Genomic DNA, 24,753 nt, shown 5'->3' with positions numbered 1-24,753 from the left:
TTGACCAGAGGAGATTGAGAGGGGACATGATCCAAACATTCAAGGTACTGAAGGGAATAGACTTAGTAGATAAGGACAGGTTGTTCAGCCTCTCCAAGGTAGTGAGAACGAGAGGGCACTCTCTAAAATTGAAAGGGGATAGATTCCGTACGAACGTAAGGAAGTTCTTCTTCCTCAGAGAGTGGTAGAAAACTGGAACGCTCTTCCGGAGTCTGTCATAGGGGAAAATACCTTCCAGGGATTCAAGACAAAGTTAGACAAGTTCTTGCTGAACCAGAACGTACGCAGGTAGGGCTAGTCTCAGTTAGGGCGCGGACGGACTGCACGCACGATGGACCACTGGTCTGACCCAGCAGCGGCAATTCTTATGTGCTAACCTCTTATTCCATACCTTCTCAGCTACTACTTTTGAGAACCAAAGCGACGTTATTTTCCTCTTACTTTTACTTACTTGCCTCTTAAAAAGTTTTGTTGCTTTGCCCACTGCATTTCTGCTCCTTTCAGACGTTCCCATCCAGATAACAATTCCTTGACGTAGTCTCCCATTCAAAGTTAGTTTTTTAAAAGTCTAGAACCTTTGCTTTTGAATGAGTCCTCTCTATACCCATCTTAATATTAAATCGTACTATGCAGTGATCACTGGATGCCAGATGATCACCCACTATAACATCAGAAACACTTTCCCCGTTTGTAAGCACTAAATCCAATATGACCCCTTCCTGCGTGGGTTCCATTACCAAATGCTGGAACAGTTCTCCTTGTAGAGAATACAGGATCTCCCTACTTGTAGAAGACCCTGCAATAGGGATAACCTAATCAACATCCGACACGTTAAAATCACCTATTAGTAAAACTTCCCCTTTTTTTAGATATATTCTGAATGTCTGCTATTAAATCTGTCCACTTTTTCAGTCTGTGAAGGAGGCCTGTATAATCACACCAATATAAATATATTTACCATTCCCTCTTTCCAAATTGATCCACAGTGCACCTTTTCCTTGCCCTGCAGATCCTGCAATTATGTGGCGTTAATATGATCTTTTAACATACAACGCTACTCCCCCTCCTTTTCTTTCTACCCTGATCACAGCTTCTAGATCCAAAATCTTGTTTCCCATACTTCGAGCATTAGTATATACTGCTTTCCAGACATTGCCCCCTTTTCCCATCTGTGTAGAGGTATTCAGTGGTTTGGCAAAATCATGCCAGGAGTCTTATCCTATTATTTTTTTAGAACCCATTAAAGACACAACTATTTGACAAATTTGTAACCCAAGCTTCCTAATGCTTTTTAAATATAACATGCATTGTGTATATTCTAGAAATTGGTGTATCTTTTTGAACTGTATATTCGCTGGATGTTCAGCCTTATCTGTTGTGAACCGCCTAGAACCATTCGTAGTCTGGCGGTATATAAGAATAATAATAATTATTTTTTTTTAAAGCTTTTTATATTGATTTTATTTGCTTTGTTTTGTTTCTGAATTCTTTATTCATTTTTCTATAGTACAAGTGTAGTAGATAAAATCATATGAACTTATAAATACACACTTGATTAACTCTCATATAACACTTTAAGTACATTTCATTACAAATTCATATTCTATAATATTTTAAATATTATGTAATACATCTAATATTTAAACTGTTCTTATTAAATAGAAAATCCTCCCATCCCATCCCCTCCCATCACAGTATTACATACAAGTACCATTATTATTATTATTATTTATTACTTTCTTGAGGGCTTATACTCACCTGGGGGCTTTGATCACCCTGCCCCATCACTTCTAGTTTAAAGTTCTTTTCAGTAGATTAGTCAGCCTGCTGCCAAAGACACTTCTTCCCATCTTTGATAGAAACATACCACCCCTGCTCAGCAGCCCTTGGAAAATCATCCCTTGGTCCAGGTAGCCAAAATGCTCTCGACAACACCATCCACATAGCCATGCATTCATCTACAGGATGCGAGCTTCTCTGCCCTGGCCTTTACCCTCGACAGGGAGGATGGACAAGAATACTACCTGTGCACTTGTCTGCTTCACCTCTCCCAGAACCAGAAAGTTGCTTTTGATACATTTGCGGGGGTACCTGGCAATATCGTTAGATGGATGAGCAGCATCGTATAATAGTCATCAGGCTTGATGAGTCTCAGCAAGCTCTCCACAACATCTTGGATTTTGGCACCAAGCAGACAGTATGCCTCTCGTAACATGGTCTGCAAATGGATGCTTCTATACCCCTCAGAAGGGAATCAACAAACTATCACTACTTGCACCAGTGCACCCGAACAGATGCAGTTTTACTAGCAACCGAAACGGAAAAGTCATTTGATAAGGTGAACAGGGCCTTCTTATGGCAATTGCTGACTGTGCTGGCTTGAAAGCTATGGGCTCCTTTAACTAAGCCGCATTAGGGCATTAACGAGCGGAATAGCGCGTGCTAAATTGCCACGTGCGCTAGATACTAACGTCAGCATTGAGCTGGTGTTAGTTCTAGCTGTGTAGTTCGGGTTTAGCGTGCGCTAAAGTGCTGCTTGCGCTAAAAACGCTAACGCAGCTTAGTTAAAGGAGCCCTATATACATGTCCTCCACAAGCACGAATTAACATTAATGGGGTATATAGGGATTCTTTTCAGATTGAAAGAGAGACAAGGCAAGGATGTCCCTTCAACATCTGGTGGCTTTTATATGGGCCAATCCTGATGTGAAGGGCCTGGAGGCGGGAGAAGACAGACATACGAGTAGAGCCCTCTTTGCAGATGATTTGTTAGTATGTGCAGTCTCGTAGATTAACCCTTCCAGTTATTCAGGAACTTCAGTCTTATGGGGCAGTCTCTGGGTTTAAAATGAATATGGGGAAATCTGAATTACTGGGATTGACCACTACTGAGAGGGAGGAGGATTTTATTTAGGGCATTTTTTCCCTTTAAGGTGTTGCAGATGTTGTATATTACAGACTGACTCTACAGATAATCTGAATTTTTTCTCATTTGCATTATTCTTCCACCAGATTACATGGTACTTTATTGCTACATTTTTCACAGATTAGGAGTACAGTATAAACGACAGCTCAACGCCTCTTTTGCTTAAACTGCTATTACAATTTGGAATAATCTACATGTTCACAAGAGGAATGATATCATTTACTTAAGGTTTCATAAACATTTTAGAACTTTTTAATATGACTTGTAATATTCATGGTATAATGATATTTTAATTGACTGCTTTTGTATTTTCCCATATATTTTACAGCTTCTTTGGATGTAAATCACCTTGAACCTTTTTGGTATACTGTAATTAATTGTGTATTAGATTAGATTATCTAGGGGTGCAGTTACTTTGTGATCTCATGAAGCCATAGGCCTGTGGTTATTCAAATTCATTGATGCAAATTAACAGACTTATCTCAGTGGAAAGGCCTGTGGTTATTCCAATTCATTAATGCAAATTAACAGAGACTTATCTCAATGGAAAGGCCTGTGGTTATTCAAATTCATTGATGCAAATTAACAGACTTATCTCAGTGGAAAGGCCTGTGGTTATTCCAATTCATTAATGCAAATTAACAGAGACTTATCTCAATGGAAAGGCCTGTGGTTATTCAAATTCATTGATGCAAATTAACAGACTTATCTCAGTGGAAAGGCCTGTGGTTATTCCAATTCATTAATGCAAATTAACAGAGACTTATCTCAATGGAAAGGCCTGTGGTTATTCCAATTCATTAATGCAAATTAACAGAGACTTATATCAATGGAAAGGCCTGTGGTTATTCCAATTCATTAATGCAAATTAACAGAGACTTATCTCAATGGAAAGGCCTGTGGTTATTCCAATTCATTAATGCAAATTAACAGAGACTTATCTCAATGGAAAGGCCTGTGGTTATTCCAATTCATTAATGCAAATTAACAGAGACTTATCTCAATGGAAAGACCTGTGGTTATCTTGGTGGAGGCGCGTATCAGTCCTTAAAATGAATATATTACAATGCTTATTGTTTCTGTTTCAAGTGCTACTGGTTCGGGTCCCTCTTAGGGTATTGCAACGAACAGATTCAGCTAACATTTATGACTTATTTGGGGAGGAAAACAACCTAGACTTTCTTTAAAGGTACTCTGCAGTAGTCAATAGGATTTAAGGTTTCTCTATCCTGTTCCAGAATGAGTACAGTCTAATCATGGAGCTTGCCACTTTCAAAGGAACATATATGAAATTCTACTGTGTCTAAATCATGCCCCTAAAATCCCGATGCACTAGAAAGGATTTGGTGGGCTTGCAAATGTCTCAAAGGATCCACCTTGCAGGGTTCCACTGTGGTGGAATATTCCTCAAACTTCAGAGCTGAAGATTATCTGTGCTGTAAGTTCCTACAGTTCATACTAACAAAGTAAACGATGGCAGATAAAGACTTGCATGGTCTATCTAATCTGCCCATAAGATGGCCAGAGTTTAATCTGGCACTTTGCATAGGTTTCACTTCTTCATGATTAAAAAACAATTGTATACTTAAATCTGTCTCTCCCTGCCAATTTTGGGGCAGAGACTATAGAAGTCTGCCTAGCACTGGTTGAGCTTCCCAACTACCAGAGTTGTCATTTAAGTGCATCCAGCCTTGATCCTAACCTGTTTTTTTTGCCATTTAGAGGGCCCAGACTGTAGAAGTCTGCACAGCATTGGTCTTACTTTCCCAACCTCTGAAACTACCATCAATGTTTATTGCCAGCAATGAAGTCATTTAAGTTTAGCTTTAATTGGATTCTATGCTTTTTCTAGACAGCGTTCCTCTGTCCTTATCCCATGCATTCTTGAATTTCATCACCGTTTGTCTTCACAACCTTCCTCAGGAGGGCATTCCAGGCATTTACCACCCATTCTGCAACTTCAACTCATGACTACTAATTCTGTGAAAAATACAGATTAGAGAATGACATGGGGTCAAATCTATCCCCGTCCCTGCAAGAACTCAATTTTCCCGTCTCTGCAGGTTTTGTCGCTGTCCTTTTCCTGTAATCTCTACCTTAACCACACAAGCCTCGAACACTTATGATTTTAAAATGAGTGAGGCTTGTGCAAATGAGGACATAGCTTGCAGGAATGGGGCAGGGACAGGAAAAGAACTCGAGGGGACGGGACATGAAAATGAGTTCCCGCGGGGACAGGGAAAAATTTGTCCCCATGTCATTCTCTAATACAGACCACAAAAGAGTCCTCACCTGGGAGCAGGTCCTCCATCCAGGCATCTTCCCCCCCAAAAAACCTCTTAAAACTTTGAGAATTTTTGTTCAGAGGTTGTTCCTTTTCAGACTGAAGAAAGTCAGAGTCCAGAAACTTTTCCTCTCCCCATTCCAAATAATGCCTGTTGGTGCTCATAGCTCAGCTCACACTCTGCCAAGGGAAAAAAAAAAAGAGTGCCAAGCCCTGCACAGGACTGACAAAAAGCTGGAAACAAAGCAGAATCAATAAATTGCAGCTTCCCTAGGACATCCAAATTTTAGATTAGCACGTTTTCTCTTTTCTTTTTTAACAAGGCTACTCCTAAAGGCATTCATGGTTCTTTTACCTCCACTGAGATAAATGAAACCAAACACAAGCACGAATTAAGATGGAAGAAAGGTGGGGGGTAGTGGTTAATTGACCTGATGTAGACACTAGCACTGTTCCAGGTCTAAGAGTGGAAAAATTCACTTTTTAAAAATTTTCATTTTAAAACTAAGAACCAAATGGGACATTGGAAAATATTTAAGAACCTGGGATATACCCCCATGACCTACAGAGTGACTGGACTGCACAGGCTTACCATCTACCATCTGCTAGAGACTGAGAAAGACTGACTGAGAGAGACTGCACAGGTCAGTTATAGGATCATTTAGAATTCTCAGTCTACACCTACTGGTAAGAATGCATAAGCCATCAGTCTGGGCTGGACTGGAGAGATGATAAAAGAATAAGGTTGTTTCCAAAACACAAACCCCTATATCTGACTGGGTAAACAGAAGAGGAGGAGAGGTGACTCAGGCTATCATCATTCTCTCTCACATGAGTCAAAACTGGCACACTGAAGTGTGACACTATATGTGTCCCATGAGGTTCAAAGTATCAGTTAGTTCCCAGTTTCAGGAGAAGGATTTGGCCCAAGGTACCATCCATGCTCTTCCTCCTGTCTGCTCTATTCACAGTAAAGGGAATAAGGGTGGGAAAAAACCAAGGAATGAAAATGGTATCACTTGGGGAATGAAGAGGTATGACTTGGAAAAGGAGCAGGAAAGAATATCTGCAAAAATGGAAATATATTTCACAGTGTAATTATTATTCAAATTAATGTGGACACTTGCTCATTAGGATAAAGAGATGACCAACTCCTCTTTAAAGTTACTGAATATATATGAAATAAATTTCTAGGAATTACTGACCTTGATCAGATCTGAATCAGTAACTTGGTGCTAATCCACTCAATTCCTATAGTCCAGATTCTTACCTGTGAAGATGTCCTATGAGGTACTCTAGTGTATTATAGCTGGGTACAGATAGCTGTTTCAGCAGGTCTCTTATTTTAATGATGATCCTATTCATTTCAATGCACGATAGTTGTCTTTTCTGTGCCCTAGGACTGGCTTTCTTTGGATTCAATTCTTCATCGATTTGATGACTCTCTTTTGCAAGTCCAATAAATTCATTATAAAGACGAAATAAAATCAATGGCTCTGGGAGCTGAAAATAAAAATTTGAAGTATATATGTGGTCTGCATTTTAATTTTTTCTCTATTTTCATTCTGCCTATGTGTCAAGTGAATATTAACTCTGTTTTAGTTGGAAAACTTTAGAATTGTAAACAAAAAATATATCTCTTACAGAGACTTATTAGTGACAAGATTACATCTGTCTCCTCTCACATAAGGTCAGCATGCCAATGACAAGACAGCATTGGTTGTGGCATTCAATTCTACCAGCACCTGTATGAGGAATTATGATAGCCCTAGCTACAAGAATTAAAGGTAATTTATTCTGTCCAAAATGTTATCAGCTTCCTAAACTCACTCTCATTGTTAGAGCAGCATGATTAAGGGTGATGAAGGGTGGGTGGGTGGGGGTTATTACAATTCTAGATTTTATGTGTTAGATATTATAGTGCTATATTGGAATTACTTGTATAATGTATTTTTGTGCACTTGTTGTTCAAGTTGAAAATGAATAAAGATTAAAAAAAAAAAAGAGCATTCTAATCTTAATTCATTCTTGTTAATATGGATAGAATCAAATAAAATATCAGACTCAAAAAATTCAGTCTATTTCTTAAAAAGGCAGCCCCAAGACTCATATGTGCTTGTACATATTTTCTATTCTATTCAATGATTTCCATATTTCATGAGAATGTCAGAAATGCCTTAGAAAACAATCGTGTAGAAAACAGAACACTTAACAGCAGTATCTTAATTACAATTTAATATGATCAGCTGAATGTAAAAACTTCAGATTCTGTTTTGCCATGAGTTCACAAGTCTCATAATAAGCAAATACTTTTCCCTTTCCTACAACCTGTGGGACAGTACTGAGTGCGCATACCTGACGGAGGTATAATTTAAGTACATTACTGACGTCATGTGCATAGATATCTGACAACTCCACCAAGTCTTTTCCATTTTCAAAAGCTTGACAAAGCTTTTCCACTCTTGATTTGGCTCCATTCACACGATAAATACCCTTGTAATAAAGGGGACACAGAAAATGTCAAGTTTATCTTAACAGCAATTCAACTGAAAACATTGTGTGCAAACAACAATGCATTCATAATCAAGCAATTTAAAATTAAACATTAAAGTACCTGACAGGACTTGAAAATATCAATACTACTGGCTTTACTGCTTTCATTTTGTGTTTTTAACACAGGAAAAACTAGAAAGAATTATAGAAAACATGTTCATGACTATCTGACCATTCATATGTGAGTAAATATCTATCCAAAGAAAGTGAAGGTGCTTACCTTGGTAGACAACAGGAAAAACAGTCCTACTGCTGATGCCATCATCCAGAGAGCCAACATGACTTTTACCCTCTTCTAGCTTAGGGGCAGCTTTGAAGATATTCCTGAACATGCATGGGGGCTGCCTCATGCACCCTGACTACTAATATCTTAGCTAGTATTCTTCAGTGAAAGGAAGGATGGAGCATGGGAAAATTAGGACTCACCAATTTTATTACTATGGGCCCTGCTACAGATAACATGCACTAATCTTTAGTAAAAGACCCCTTTCAATGTTGACAGCAGCACTGGGTAAGTTTTGCTTTGGAGTTTCTTGTTTACTTTCAATTAGTAAGATGAGATAGCATTTTTCTCTCTCTCTCTCTCTCTCTCTCTCACGTATTTGAAGATGTGTAATTGAATACCTCTCCCTTTTAATTTTATTTTATGTAATCCTTAGATATATAGTCTAGCTTTTTTTGGTAACCATTTAGATGTGTGAGGTAGAAGCTTTTATATTAAATTATAAGCCCTCCAGGAAGCAGAAAAATACGTACTGTACCTGAATGTAACTTGCATTGCATTATTACTGAGAAAGGTATGATTAATCCAAATCCCAGTACCATGCATACTGTCAATACAAAACGTCACCATAGGCAGTAACTTCTGCCCCCTCTCTCCTTTATATCCAGCGTTTCCCATCTTTCTCTGCCCTTTCCTTCCATTCAGAGTATGCCTCTCTCCCTTTTCCATGCATCTGCCCTGTCTTTCTACCTCTTCCATCCAGTGTCTGCCTTTGGTACACCACTGCCCTACCCCATGGTCTGGTATCTGTCTCCTTCCCTTCCACCTCTCCCTCCATTCTTCCCCAACCCATGCTCTGGCATCTGTATCCCTTCCTTCCATCTCACTCTCCCTTCACCCTATGGTTTAGCATCTCTCTCTTATGCATCACTTTACTTCCCTCCCTCCTCCGTGGTCTGGCATCTTCCTCTCCTCTCCCTTCTCTGGTCTTCCTCCCTCCCTCCCAATTTGGCAGCTTTCTTCTTTACCCTTCACTCCCCCCAATTGTATGTGATGTTTCTCCCCCCCTCTCCATGTGGGATAGGTACCTCTTTTTTTCTTCTCCAGCCCTGGTGGGCCAGGCAAAGAGAAATGCACTAAAAAAAAAACCCCAAAAACCTTTGGGATTGTGAAATTAACATGATTCTTTTACTCTTTACTTTAGGTATTAATATAAACCCTAGAACTTTTTGCACAATTTGTTTTCAGCACAAGGGAGGGTCCAAGGATGGTGTGCTGCAATGGGCTGTATAGCCTGTGCACGAGTTAAGTATTGAACGCTACTGCGCTCACCTGACTATGCAATCACACTGAGGATCTCCTGTTTCAAAAATATTAAAGTAATTAAAATATTTATTAATGTAAGATTTAAAATTGTTCAGAGAGTGTATGTTTTTTCACAACTGCTTTGTTTTTGTTGAGAAGAACTATATAGATCTGTTCAAGATATGTTACATTTAGCATAGATCTGTATCAAAGGAGATTGATGTACGAAAAGGAGGCACCAACACCATATATCATCAATTGGTATCGAAAGTGCCACAATCATCAAAGCGAAAATGCCATAGAAGGCGATGCACTCTAAAATGACAATCTGTATCGATGACGAGGAGGCACCATGACTATATAGCATCATGTGGTATCGACGGTGTCACAGGTATCGAAGCGCAAGTGCCTGAAAAGGTGATGTGCTCCAGAATAGACAACCTCAATCGCCCAGAAAGCCATGCAACAAATGGACTTGGCAGGGCACTGTCCACTACGATCCATCACAACGTGGTTGAGACATCGGTTACAGAAGGCATGCATCAAATAGACTCAATGCTAATATGCCACCGATGCAATTAGATGGCAGTATCAATGTCTACCAGTACTGGCAAGTTCCAGTCACTGAAGTCCGACTCCAGATCTATATGTTGAAATAAAGAAACAAGAGAAGAAAAACTTTGACATTAATCAATAGTGTTTGTCTTCTTCTAATCTATAGCCCTGAAGTAAGATACAGTCAGAGAGGGCAAGCTGGGGTGGAGTAGAAACAAGGCCGAAAATCCATCAATGATCACAGAGGAAGTCAGGATGGAAATTTGTGTGAAGGCTGCTAAACATTGAAAGAAGTTTGGAGAAAGTCCAAAATTTATTTTCCTTTCTACTTTTCTTCTTTGCTTGTTTTCAAAAGAAAACTAGTAGAACAGAAACAACACACTTGAAATACTTGAAAAAGGTTTATAAAAAAAAAAACAACCAACTCGAAGGCAACTTGACAGAGTAATAAGAGATACGTCTTTGTGGAAAACGAAAAACTGACAACCTCGCGAGCTGGTTTTGGGTGGGAAGGCACTTGCGCATGCATGGTGCAAGCAGTCTAAAATGTTCTTGCTCTTTGATATTCCTGTGTCTTATTGGTGTATTAAGTGCTTTGCTGTTGGACATTGTATTCGTTTTCGTTGCTGTCTCTGTTTTGACTAGTTCATTCATGTAATTCGCTTGTTTCTCTTGTTAACTCCCTAATAAAAATGATACTACACTTTTCACTGTCCATACCAGGACTCTGTGGATGACGTCACCCACATGTGAGAATATGCTGCCTGTTTGTCTAAAGATAATACGCAAACTACTGAGTATAAGGAAAAATAAACACGAGCAGAGAAGACAAGCTTCTATAGTCTGGCTTGTAGGAAAGAAACTGGATTCCTGGGGGAGGGTGGGGGGCCAGTCCTAAAGTAAGAAGGGAAGGGCTCAAGACTTTGTATAATAAGGCTCCCTACAAGCTGTCTGGTGAGCATAGGAAAATCCACTAGTCCAGGAATAGTGAGGGGTTGTACAAGAAAGCACAGTTACTTACCGTAACAGGTTTTATCCAGGGACAGCAGGCATATATTCTCACATGTGGGTGACGTCATCTACGGAGCCCCGATGCGGAAGCATTTTCAAGCAAACTTGATTGAAGATTTAAGTTTGCTCTGCTGCTCCACGCATGCGTGCCTTCCTGCTCCACTAGGGGGTGCATCCCCTCGTGGTCTCCAGTTCACTTAATTAGCAAAGAAGCCAACCTCGGGGAGGTGGGCGGGTTGTGAGAATATATGCCTGCTGTCCCTGGATAACACCTGTTACGGTAAGTAACTATGCTTTATCCCAGGACAAGCAGGCATGATATTCTCACATGTGGGTGACCTCCAAGCTGACTGAAAAGGGATGGAGGGAACTTGGCAATTTAAGCAAATAGATTTCGTAAAACCGATTGGCCGAACTGGCCATCGCTCCTGGACAGTGAGTCCAGACAGTAGTGGGAGGTGAAGGTATGAACCGAAGACCACGTGGCAGCCTTGCAGATTTCCTCAATAGGTGTGGACCTGAGGAACGCTACGGAGGCTGCCATCGCTCGTACCTTGTGTCCTGTTACTCGACCATGCAGCGTGAGACCAGCCTGAGCGTAGCAGAAGGAGATGCAGTCGGCCAACCAGTTGGACAAGGTGCGCTTGGAGACTGGGTGAACTAACCGGTTTGAGTCGAAGGACAAAAACAATTGTGGGACTTTCCGGTGTGACTGAGTACGTTGGAGGTGGAAGGCCAACGCTCTCTTACAGTCAAGAGTATGGAGCGCCACCTCTCCGGGGTGAGAGTGGGGCTTGGGAAAAAACACAGGTAAGACAATGGACTGATTGAGGTGAAAATCAGACACTACTTTAGGCAAGAACTTTGGATGGGTGCGGAGTACCGTGATGGAATACCGTGATGGAATTCCGTGAAGGGTGGGTCCGCTACCAGAGCCTGTAACTCACTAACCCGCCGAGCAGAAGTGAGCGCAAGCAGGAAAATTACCTTCCAAGTGAGGAATTTTGGATGGCATTTGTCTAGGGGCTCAAATGGAGGTTTCATTAGTTGAGCCAGAACCACGTTGAGGTCCCAAACCACCGGAGGGGGTTTGAGAGGAGGGTGGACATTCAGAAGACCCTTCATGAAGCGAGAGACTAAGGGATGGAGCGAGAGGGCTTTCCCTTCCAGGGGCTGATGAAAGGCCGCAATCGCACTGAGGTGTACTCGAATGGAGTTGGTCTTTAGGCCGGAATGAGATAATTGAAGTAAATAGTCAAGGACCAGAGGGACGGGGACCGACACCGGGTCCTGGCTGTGGGAGGAGCACCAGGTTGAGAATCTGGTCCACTTTTGGGAGTAGCAGATTCTCGTCGAGGTCTTTCTAGAGGCCTCCAATATCTCCTTGACTGATTGAGACACGGGGAGAGCAGTCAGGGGGAGAGAAACCAAGCATTCAGATGAAGAGATTGAAGATTGGGATGTAACAGCGAACCCTGACCCTGTGATCGTAGAGAGGGAAACAGAGGCAGAGGCAGTGGATCTCTGACACTGAGTTGAAGTAGAAGGGAAAACCAAGGCTGGCGTGGCCAGCGAGGGGCAATCAGGATCAGGGTGGTTTGTACTGTTTTCAGGTGGACAAGCGTCCGCAGTATCAGAGGAAACGGCGGGAACGCGTATAGGAACCTTCCCTCCCAGTCGAGGAGGAAGGCGTCGGCCTCGAGCCGGTCCGGGGAGTACATCCGGGAGCAGAAGAGAGGCAGCTTGTGGTTGTGGGGGGATGCGAATAGATCTATTTGAGGCGTCCCCCACTTTTCGAACACCTGTCGTAGGATCTGAGAGTGCAGTGACCACTCGTGTGGCTGGAGGAGGCGGCTGAGTCTGTCCGCCAGACAGTTTTGTTCTCCTTGTATGTACACCGCTCGAAGGAAGGTGTTGTTGGAGATTGCCCATTTCCAGAGGTGCAGGGCTTCCCGGCAAAGGGACCAAGACCCTGTTCCCCCTTGTTTGTTTACGTAGTACATTGCTACATGGTTGTCGGTTCGGATGAGAACCACTCGGTCGTGGAGCAGATGTTGAAAAGCTACAGCTGCGAGATAGATGGCCCGAAGCTCTAGCACGTTGATGTGGCAGCGACGGTCTTCTGCTGATCACATCCCTTGAATGCGTAGGCCGTCCAGATGGGCTCCCCAAGCGTACTCCGACGAGTCCGTGGTGAGTATCTTGCTGTGGGGTGGGGTGAGGAAGAGCAAACCTTTGGAAAGATTTGAAGATTCGGCACACCAGCGGAGCGATCGTTGCAAAGAAGGCGTCACTGTCACGGGGCGGTCGATCGTGTCCCGGTCTTGACGCCATTGAGAGGCCAGGGTCCATTGAGGAATTCTCAGATGGAGGCGGGCGAAGGGTGTGACGTGGACGATGGAGGCCATGTGGCCCAGAAGAGTCATCATCTCCCGAGCTGATACCGAGGTCAGCAGGGAAAACCTTCGACTCAGGCTTACTTACGCCTCTAGACGCGGAGGGGGGAGGAAGGAACGGAGGCGAACCGTGTCCAGCGTGGCCCCGATGAACTGTAGGGAATGGGAGGGGCGTAGTTGGGATTTTGGGAAGTTTATCTCGAACCCCAGACTTTGTAGGTAGGTAATAGTCTGTTGGGTCGCTGAGATAACCGCTTCCCTGGACGGGGCTTTGATCAGCCAGTCGTCCAGGTAGGGGAATACCTGGAGGCCCTGGGAGCGTAAGGTTGCTGCGACCACCACGAGGCATTTGGTGAAGACCCGAGATGACGATGCTAGGCCGAAGGGAAGGACACGGTATTGTAGGTGCCAGTCCCCTACCTGAAAACGCAAGAACTTGCGGTGAGCGGGGTGCACTGGGACATGTGTGTACGCCTCCTTCAGATCGAGGGAGCAGAGCCAGTCGCCCTCGTCGATCATGGGGTAGAGGGTCGGTAGGGAAAGCATCCGAAATTTTTCTCGTATCAGAAATTGTTGAGGCGTCTCAAGTCTAGTATTGGGCGTAAGCCTCCCGTTTTTTTCGGTACCAGGAAGTAACGGGAGTAGAAGCCCTTCCCCCGTTGGTCGGGGGGAACCTCCTCCACTGCTCTCAGGCAAAGCAGGTCTCGAGCTTCGGAGAGGAGTAGGGGTAGCAGCGTCCAGTTGGGAGGGCAATTCCTTGGGGGGTTTTCCGGAGGAATGGTCCGAAAGTTGAGAGAGTATCCTGATGAGATCACGCCAAGGACCCATGCGTTCGACGTGACTAGTTCCCAGCGAGGGTAAAAGGCTTTGAGGCGACCCCCGATGGAAAGGAGGCCTGGTACTATGGCGGAGGGGGCCCGCCCCCTTCCGCGTATCCCGTCAAAAGGACGGGGATGGTTTGGTAGTCGCAGGCGGTTGGGACTTGGGCATGGCCTGGTGGTGGGCTTGCGGACGCCTGGGTGGAGGCCGCGAGAAGGCAGGAGTGGATTTTTGTGGGTAGCGGCGCGGAGGGGCCCTATACGGCCTGGACGCGGGCGGTTTGGGCTTTTGTCGGACGAGGGAGGCAAACGAGCGTTCGTGTTCGGAGAGGCGTTTTGTAGCCGCCTCGATAGTGTCATCGAACAGTTCTTTTCCCACGCAGGGGAGGTTAGCCAACCGGTCCTGTAAGTTGGGGTCCATGTCGACCAGGCGTAGCCAAGCTAGTCGGCGCATGGCGATAGCAAACGCTGCCTCTCTGGAGGAGAGTTCGAAGCCATCGTAGGCCGCGTGGAATAGATGGAGGCGTAGGTTGGAGAGGGATTCCAAAAGCAGTCTAAAGGCTCCTTGGCGGGAGGCCGGTAGGTCAGTCTCAAAGGCTCTCAGTAGTCCAATGAGGTGTTTGAGGTAGGATGTGAAGGTGAAAGTGTAGCTTTGCACCCTAGAGGCCATCATCGCATTTTGATATAGTCTCCTGCCGAACTTGTCTAGGGTTCGGCCTTCTCGGCCTGGGGGGACCGCCGCTGAGACCCGGGAGGGGTGAGCCTTTTTTAAGGAGGATTCTACTAACAGCGACTGGTGGGAGAGCTGTGGTTGTTCAAATCCCGGAAAGGGTACTGTACGGTACTTGGCCTCCATTTTGGAGGGCACGGCTGTGACCATATAGGGGGTCTCCAGGTTCCTGAAGAGAGCCTGTTGGAGTATCGGGTTAGGCGGTAAGCGAAGGGACTCTCTGGGTAGTGATGGCATATCCAGTTCCGCTAGGTATTCTTTAGAGTATCTGGAGTCGGACTGGAGGTCTAAATTCAAAGCGTGGCCCATGTCCTGGACAAAGCGTGAGAAGGATGGTCGGGATGTTCCCGAGGCCCCATGGGGGGTTGGTGAATGAGACCTCCGTCGGGTGGAGAAGGAAGGGGAGGCTTCCCTCGAGTAGCGAGGTTCCTGTTCCGATCCAAGCTCCAAGACCGGGGAAGTACTGTGAAAGTGTTCCGGGGTCGTGGATCTCCGACGTCTCGAGGAGCCCCTCGGAGACGATGCCGGGGTTCGGGGTACCGATCGATGTCGAATCGGTGACCTCGACCCGGACTCCCTTGGTGAAAGCCCGAAACCTCGGATCGGAGCCCCAGTCCGAGGGGGAGTTCGGAGGATGCGTGGGTTGGAGAGTGATAACTCTGCCACCTTCAGCGGTCCCGTACGAGGTGTAGGTGAACGGCCTCGTAGAGTGGGGGAACCCCGGGCCTTCTTAGAGGTACGGCGGTTCAAGGTTTCTGTTGGTTTAGCCCGACGTTTTGCCCTGTGGCGGTCTGTGGAGGGAGAGCGCCTCGGGTGCCTCGGCGAGGAGTCCGAGGAGGATGAGATGCGGCGAAGTTTGCGCACTTTTCCCCAAGGTGGCTCGACGCGAGGCTCAGGCTGGTCTGGCACATGCGGGGTCGAGGTCGAGGCAGAGGCCGGTTGTAGATGGGCCATTGCAGCGGACAGCTCTGACGAGATCATTGCTCGGAGTAAGTCCTGGAAGACGGGCACGGACAGCATCGAAGGCATGTCCCCTGCCTCGGTGCACTCCACCGGGGGCGACCTCGTATCAGAGTATTCCCGTGTGGTGGAGGCACGGCCCGAAGGCTTGGAGGGCTTCATCGGGGCTGTAAGCATGGGACTTCCGCCATGCGTCGCCGGTGTCCCCGAGGTTGGTTTCTTCACTGGTACAGAACCTGAAGAGGGAAGAGGGGACTTACCCGGAGCCGAGGCTTTCTGTTGTCCCGAGGACTTCGGAGTCGAGTCTCGAGGCGATGCCGAGGTCAAGGCCGGGGCCGACCTCGAGGCTGAGGTAGAAGGTTGGTCTGGGGCGAAAAGATCCGCCATGCGGGCTTTCCTTCGACGGAGGGCCCGGTTCTGAAAAGTAGCGCACTGGGGACAGGAGTCGGTTGGATGAGCGGCCCCCAGGCAGAGGATGCACCGGCGATGCGGGTCTGTGATGGAAAGAAGCCGCTCGCACCGGGTGCACTTTTTAAAGCCGGTCAAAGGCCGGGACATAGAATCGAAGTGGCCGCAGCTCGAGTAGCCACGTGGCCACGGGGACCCGGAAGCCTCCGGGTCGGTCAAACGAAGCAGGAATCAAGTTAAAGAAGAAAAAATTTCGCGCACAGCGACTTAAACGATGAAAAACAAGAAAAATCGCGGTGCTAGAAGGCAGTTGGGGCAGAGCCTGAAAAAACACGACTTCTAGGCTCAGCGGAAAATTTTGAACTGGAGACCACGAGGGGATGCACCCCCTAGTGGAGCAGGAAGGCACGCATGCGTGAAGCAGCAGAGCAAGCTTAAATCTTCAATCAAGTTTGCTTGAAAATGCTTACGCATCGGGGCTCCTTAGATGACGTCACCCACATGTGAGAATATCATGCCTGCTTGTCCTGGGATAAAGACTCCTTCCAGCTCATGTGCAAAAGGAAAAACTGAAGGGAATAGCAGTGCCCTCTGGTGAGGGAGGAGGGATTCAAAAGCTGGAGTGAATTCCTTCTGCTTGGCTTGTGAGCATGGGGATATTACCTGTCTGTCCAGTTTGGCACACCTATCACACTAGAAAATTATAAATGCAAATTATTAAAAAAGAAAAAGAAAGAAAACCTAAGTTTTTGCTCAAAACTCTAGGAGAAACACTAAAAAGTTAAGTATGGGGCCCACTGAAAACCAGAATCCATGTCTGTCTTAGTGGATTAAAGAACTACAGAGTAGAGAATGACACGGTGGCTGTTATCTGCGGCTAGGCGTGGGTAACCCGCCGAAACGGGGAGAGGAAAAAAAGTGGTCGTCACACGTACGGGGACAAGGCCATTCACCACCCCGTGGAGCAGTGAATGGCCTTGTCTCCACAGTGAAGTGAGGGAACACACGTGGTCATCGATGGTGCGGTCCAGCAGCCCCCTTCCTCCAATCACCGCCGTCCGGGCATCTCCCTCCCTCCCTCCCTTTCCCTCACCTTCATGGCGATTTTCATTTTTCTTCTCTCTCAGTAGCACGAGCCTTTCAACAAGTTGCACGCGGCTGCTTGAATCTTCTCTGACGCAACTTCCTGTTTCTGGTTGCGTCAAGAAGAGAAGATTCAAGCAGCCATGCACAACTTGTTGAAAGGCTCATGCTGCTGGAAGAGAAGAAAAATGACAATCTCCACCAAGGTTAGGGCAAGGGAGGGAGATGCCCGGACAGCGGCGATCAGGAGGGAGGGGACTCCTGGACCACAAAGGACGCTGAAGGAAGGGGAGAGGAGGGAGAAGCAGATGCTGCATGTTAAGTGGGTAGGAGAGAGGGGAATACGCTACATGGAAATGAGTACGAGAAAAGGAGGGGAACACGCTGGAAGGAGTGGAGAGAGGGGAGGAAGGAGCAGACACTGCATAGAATATGGAGAGAAGGGAATATGCTGGAAGGAAATGGAGAGAGAGGGGGAGGGAGGAGCAGATGCAGCATGTTAGTGGTTAGGAGAGTGGGGAGAAGAGGCTGCATTTTAGTGGTAGGAGAGAGGGGAGAAGACTCTGAAGGAGATGGGCACCAGACCAAGGGGGGGAGGGAGAGGCACAGTAACAGGCACAGTAACACAGCAGATGCCATATGGAAGAAGCAGAGAGAAGGAAGACAGTGGATGGAAGGAATAGAATGACAAGAAGATGTGGAAAGCAGAAACCAAACAAAGTTAGAAAAAAAATTTTCTATTTCTTTTTTTGCTTTAGGATAGAGTAGTATATTAGTTGTGTGTATATTAGTTGTGTATATTAGTGTGTATATTAGTAGTATATTAGTTGTGAGTATAAACCAACCAGGTCGTGCATGTGCAAGACCGGAGGGCTAGGACTTCGATAGGAAGGCAGGACTTAAATGGGAAACCAAGGTGGCAAGGGAGCCCCTTCTGATGATTCAGACAGGTCTTGACCTGTTTGGGCCGCCGCGGGAGCGGACTGCTGGGCAGGATATATATAAACAAAGCCCTGCCAGCTGAATTTATAAAATGACAATTGTACAGAATATTGTTTCTTTTTATACTTTAATAAAATAAGTTCAGTATAAAACTATTCGAGGCTTATGTGGATGGGATCAGATGGTTTGTGAACAAGGGGCGGGGACTGAGCTCGTGGGGGCGGGGCGGAGATAGGGATAAATTTTCTTCCCATGTCAGTCTCTACTACAGAACAGCAGTGTGGTAACTGACATTCTTCAGCAGTAAAGATCTAGCTTTGGCTTTCTATAACAGGACAGCATTACCAAAAACTTTATAAGCACTAATATTTCTGCAAACAAAATTTTAATTCTGCTTTGAAAGGATTTCATAATAAAAAAACAAACATAAAAAGATGATGAAAAGGTTAGCTGAAGAAATAAAAGCTGGAAGCTTTAAGTATTTATCGTTATACTTTTAAATAACTGTGTGCATACCTTGACATTCAGGGCTCTGCTCTCTATTTCAGAGGTACACTTTTTGATGATAAAAGGAATGCCATCTGGAGCATTTTTAGCTGCTTGAGCAAATTCCACACCAAACAAATGAAGCCTCCCATGGAGTTTTTTGTGTCCACATTGAATGGCTAGTGATTCTAGGCATTTCTTGTGACAAGCAAGAGAGCACTAACCCAAAAAAAGAAGAAAAAAGGATGTGTACATTTCATAGAACCAGTCACAAATACTGCAAAAACAGGTCAGGCAAGCTGATCAGTAACAGAACACACAAATAATTTCAATCTAGTGGAAAAATTCATCCATTCGTTTTTCAATCAGTTACTGTAAGCATGAGCAAGTTTCCAAAAGCTGCATAAAAGAACAAAACTGAAAATCTTTACTAAACATGCAATATTTCCTAACAGTATACAGTATAAAGGGAAAAGTAATTTCTCATCTATATTCAGGAATTTTGTTCAAATCCCCACACTAAAATGATTCTTTTTTTTTTAAATTCTTTATTCATTTTTAATCATTCAACAAGTGTACAAGAAAAAAACATACATAGTCTCAGAAACAACACTTGAAAAATCTATCAAGATAAACAACAATTGTATATATATATATATATATATATAAACCTATAACCCACCCTCCCTCCCCCATATTAATTTCTCTTTATTCATTTTTAAACCTCTCATCAAGTGTACAAGAATCATAAGAACAACACTTATTTAAACACTTGTAAATCTTATCATTATACTATATAAACATTAAAGAAATACTTACCATACCTTCCCTCCAACCCTATTAGTAATTCTATTTCATCACTTTATCAAAACAAACCCTTCCCCCTCCCAACCTTAAATGGTGCATCCTCAAAAGAAAAATGGTATCTATTCATTACAAAACAGACTTAACTTTAATTTTTGGTGGAATTCGCTATGTCATTTATATAACATGGAACGTTCAATAGCAGTACAAAATGGAAATTATAAAAATTTTATTAAAATATGGGAGCCATTAACATCGTTTTGTAATGACTAAAATGATTCTTAAAATTCCATAATGGATATAGTCTGATGAATTGAGAAAGATTTGAGGAACTCAAAAAATGAAGAAAATAGTTGCATCCTAGGCACCTTCATTGAATGGATAAAAAAATCTATCACTTGTTTCTTCAAGGCCCCACCCTTTTTTTAAAAAAACAAACAAACAACCCCCCCAAAAAATAAACCCCCAAAACTTCATGATAAGAAATATTTTGAAACAGTATAAAAACTGTAATAATTCACAAGTATGCTTATACACATCAAAGACTAAGGGCCCCGTGACGTGCATTTAAACATTTATATAGGGTCGAAATAGCCCCCTTCTGGAATGGGGGACCCACTAATTGTTCAAACTGGGTCTTCCCCCCTCCCAGGTCTCGAGTGAGGCCTGATGATTGCAAGTAATGCTTAACTTGTAAATAAGGAAACAGATCTTGGTGGAGCAGCTGATATTTATCCTGAAGCTTAAGAAAAGATCGAATCGTCCCTGTGGTGGCATCTCAAAGCTGCCTCACACATACCAAACCCTTGGCCATATATTGGTAGCATGGAATATTGCTACACCTAGGGTTTTGGCCAGGTACTAGTGACCGGGATTGGCCACCGTGAGAACAGGCTATTGGGCTTGATGGACCATTGGTCTGACCCAGTAAGGCTATTCTTATGTTCTCCCAAGGAGCAAATACCACCCCCCCCCCTCTGCCTGGAACAAACTCATTATACCACAACAGGGGAACCAGGAATAGTGTCTTCTCTCCAAAAGAACCCCCCCCTCCCCCCCGTCATTCTTCACACCCCTAGAGTAGTCTGAACAGATGTAAGACTGCCCTCTACTACACAACCCCACCCCTCCTATAATCAGGGAAAATGCGAGAGAGGTGTCCAGAAATAGCTAAGAAGAAAAAAAAAAAAAAAATTTAAATTGAATCAGGTTGGGCAGACTGGATGGACCATTCGGGTCTTTATCTGCCGTCATCTACTATGTATGTTACTATATAACTTCCCGTTCAATAGTGGCCCCAATGTTTGCAGTCTTGAGCTTGCCACTCTATAAGAGCCCACAGTTGAGTAGCCTAATAATACTTCACTACACTGGGTACAACCAATCCACCCTCTCTCTTGCTTAAACAGAGAACCCTGGTGCCCACTTGTGTCTATTAGCCCCAATAAATTTAGAAATTCTCTGCTGTAAACCATCCAAAATCGACTGGCTCACCCATACTGACACTGTCTGAAAGAGAAACAAGACTTGGGGGTACAAGCATCTTCACCACTTCTATATGCCCTATCCAAGAAAAATACATACCCTCCCATCTATCTATCCAAGTCTTTGCGTGTCCAATGAAATAATGGACTAAAGAAATTCGATCATGTATCACCCTACTATCGGCAGTTACATTGGCTACCGATGGAAGCACGCATAAAGTTTAAATTCGCCTGCTTCTGCTTTAAAGCACTAAACGGACTTGCCCCTAAATACATAATTGACCTTTTCTCCTTCTCTGCCAACAGACACAAGAGAAGCTCTCATTCCTACTTCGTTTCCCCCCCAGTTAGAGGTTGTAAACTGAAAAAACATCATGAACACCTTCTTTCACATCAAGCAGCATTGTGGGGTAAAGACCTAGATCAACTGCTTTCGCCCACGACTTATGAGGAATTCAGAAAACGTCTAAAAACTCAACTGTTCCTAAAGTATCTAGACAACTGACCCACTCATCTTCTTTCTCCTCCATAGTGATTCCTCTGTCCTATTAATCTCTTTCTCCTCAACAACGCATTTCCGGTCCTATTAACTCTCCTCTTCCCCCTCTTAAATTCAATCAATTTGTACCTCGCTTAATCTATTGTAAACCGCATAGAACTTAACGGTATTGCAGTATATAAACTGTTATTATTATTATTAATTCAATTCATAGAGATTGGCCCCCAAAGGGCCAAAATAGACTGCCAAGTATTGCATGGAAGATTTCACCCAACAAAAAGAAAGTCACATGCACTTCCTCTATAAGGGCCTCCGGTATATTAACATTCAACAACTCTGATTTACTCAAATTAACTTTAAAGCCTGAGACCTCCCTATGCATGTTCAACTCTCTCAATATTGCTGCTAAAGAAAGAATTCACTGGGTCTTGAACTGTGAAAAGGTCATTTTCAAAAAAGTTCAACTTATATTCTCCAGATGGGGTCTGCACCCCTCTGATACCTGCATTTGCATGAACATACTGCGTTAAGGGCTCAAACACCAAGGCAAATAAGATAGGACAAAGGGGGCATCACCGTCGAGTACCTCGGGACAAAACAAACGGTGCAGAATAACTACCATTCACTAAAGAATGAAATGGTGACAAAATTCATCACCATTCCCATTCCTGTGGATAAGCACAGGAAACAATCCTGAGTCATTCTTTAGTATCTATTTCAACTTCAGTCCTTCTACACAAGCATTTTTCAATGTAAAGCTTGAGGGTCAGTGGTTGTGCCCATTCTATCCTCTCTCCTTAAAGGATGACATGGAGATGGTTTCTTGCAGTTATCCATGGGGACAGGAATGGTGATGAATTTTGTCACTGTGTCATTCTCTACCATTCACTTTAATGCACCCCAATGGATTCATGTAGATTACCCGAATCTACGCCCGCATTCGCAGTCCCATCCCCTTATACTCCAATACCTTGAACAAAAAAGGCCAGAAGACTCGATCAAAGGCCTTTTCAGTGTCAATAGAGAGAAACACAGTACCCTGTTATAGCCGTCAAATTAATCACACACCTAACATTATTCTCCACCAACCACCTTGAAATAAAGCCAGATTGATCCAAATGTACTAGATGGGGGAACCGCCAAAACCCTAGTAAAAAATTTTGTATCTACTCCCAATAAAGAGATTGGGCAGTAAGAACACACAGCTTGAGATCCTTGCCTTCCTTGGGGATGACCGTAATTCCCACTAGGCGGATAAAAAAGGATAACTGACTGCCCGACAAAAAAAAAACAAAAAAAACTAAAGTATTTTTAAATTTCACAGTAAATCCATCTAATCCAGGGGACTTCCCCACCTTAGTACTTCCAATCTTAAAGAAAACTCTTGAGCCAGACTCTCCAAATTACCATCCTATCACGAATCTTCCTCATCTTTCTAAAATTACTGAAATAGTTATTAAACAGCTTTCTGACTTTATAGAACCTAAAAATATTCTTCATCTTCATCAGTCGGGTTTTCATCCAGGCCATAGTAATGAAACAATTTTAGTTACCCTTCTGGATTTTCTTTAAACAGCTTTAGATAGTTTATCTTTATCTAACATGTTCTTTTGACATGGTCGATCATTCCATTCTTAGAAAATTCTGGTGGTGTTACCACTGTTCTTTCTTGGATCAGGTCCTATCTAAGCAAAAGCTCTTTTTGGGTACTTTATTCAGATTGTCAATCTAATGATTATCCCACTTGTGGTGTACCTCAGAGTTCTGTACTTGCTCCTATTCTTTTTAATATCTTTCCAAGGCCTTTGGCACTTATGATACAGGAACTTATAATACAGGAACTAATTTTTTTATGATGATAATATTTTATTGTTATATGACACAAACTCTATATGTCCAGATGTTTCTCTAATGACTACACTCTTGCATTTAATATCAGAATGGTTGGCTGATAATAAGTTACATCTTAATTTTTCTAAATCTCTTGGTTGTTGGATCACAGGTAAGAACACTATTCCAACCATGTCACCTAGGCCCCGATTCACTTAAGTCAGCGATAGTCACTACACCTGTTTTCACAGGTTTAGTCACAATGGCTGCTAACCGACTCGATTCACAAAACGGCCCACTGCATGTTTTTCCTCTCGATCGCCCATTTCCCGATCCGGCCTTGCAAATTTGTAAAATCAAATGCAAAATAGCCAAGCGACTGATTCACTAACATTTGCTTGACTATTTTGCATCGAGTTTTACCGACAGGTCTGTCTGGTGTTTTTTCCCTTTTTTTTTTTTTTTAATGGCACTGATATTTTGCGTGTATTACACACACAAAATATCTGCACAATTAAAAAAAAAAATGAAAAAAGCCCCCCCGACAAAGTGCCCCCTCCCTCCCTGAACCCCCAAAAAATGGCATTGCTGTCACCGATGCCAAGTGGCAGGAGGGATGACCACACCTTCCTGCCACCAGATGCCCCCGTCCGTCTGCTGCTTCCCGTCGACAAACTATTAAATATGGCAAGAAGGATTCCCACTCCCTCCTGCCACCAGACACCTGACGCAAATGAATGGCAGGAGGGATACCCCTCCTTCTTGTCACCTTTTGTTGGGAGCAGAAGTAATCCCTCCTGCTCCTCTGCTAGCCATCGCCGTCTGCAATGCAGGCCTTAGGCTCCTCCCTGTGCAACTCCTCTCCCGACTTTCCACATAGAGACAAAATATTTTGCATAAAGCACACTCGCAGTCTATGAGTCACCATACAGCTAGCCTTATTATGAAATCCAAAATATCACTGTTGTAACAACTGAAGATGGAATTGCATACGTTCCAAGTTGTACCATTCCAGATTAATCCGGAATGGACTGCAGTTTTTGGAGAACCCCTCCATCCCAGGGATGCCTTTTATGGACATCTTCCATCAATATGATCAATCTGGCCTCTTCTGCGTGCTGCTAACGCTTATGAAAGGATGGCAAAACAATAAGGCACCCCCTCAAAGTCGCCTTCAAGCCTTCCCAAGTTGCTTCCATGGAGGCCTCGCCTCCAACATTCAGATAATCTCGCACCCAATCCTCAACCTGTTGCAGTAGCAAACTATCATTAATTCTCCAATATTTTTTACCTCGACAGTCCTGAGGGCCCGAAATCCAAAGCCAAACGAGAGCATGATCAAACCAGGTGATCGGTTTAATGCAGGCCTCAAGAACCCTCTGCAGTACACTGCAGTCAAGACAGTCAATTTGGGAGTAGGAACCATGCATGTTAGAGAAGTGTGTGTAGTCTAGAA

The 24,753-nt window shown here is 43.9% G+C and overlaps 1 protein-coding gene across 3 annotated transcripts in view; it reads right to left on the bottom strand.

The window, feature by feature from the left end:
- Positions 1 to 24,753, bottom strand: part of ARHGAP29 (Rho GTPase activating protein 29) — a 258,004-nt gene that overhangs the window by 25,346 nt on the left and 207,905 nt on the right. For all 3 annotated transcript variants that reach the window (XM_033915737.1, XM_033915739.1, XM_033915738.1), the window contains 3 exons: positions 18,711 to 18,899; positions 7,566 to 7,703; positions 6,481 to 6,713 (listed from right to left, as the gene is read on the bottom strand). In XM_033915737.1, the coding sequence (XP_033771628.1) occupies positions 6,481 to 6,713; positions 7,566 to 7,703; positions 18,711 to 18,899 (560 nt within the window). The remainder of the gene's footprint in view (positions 1 to 6,480; positions 6,714 to 7,565; positions 7,704 to 18,710; positions 18,900 to 24,753) is intronic.

This window comes from Geotrypetes seraphini, chromosome 12, assembly GCF_902459505.1.
Source record: "Geotrypetes seraphini chromosome 12, aGeoSer1.1, whole genome shotgun sequence".
NCBI classification, from domain to species: Eukaryota; Metazoa; Chordata; class Amphibia; order Gymnophiona; family Dermophiidae; genus Geotrypetes; species Geotrypetes seraphini.
This window is presented reverse-complemented; position numbering and strand designations above follow the sequence as displayed.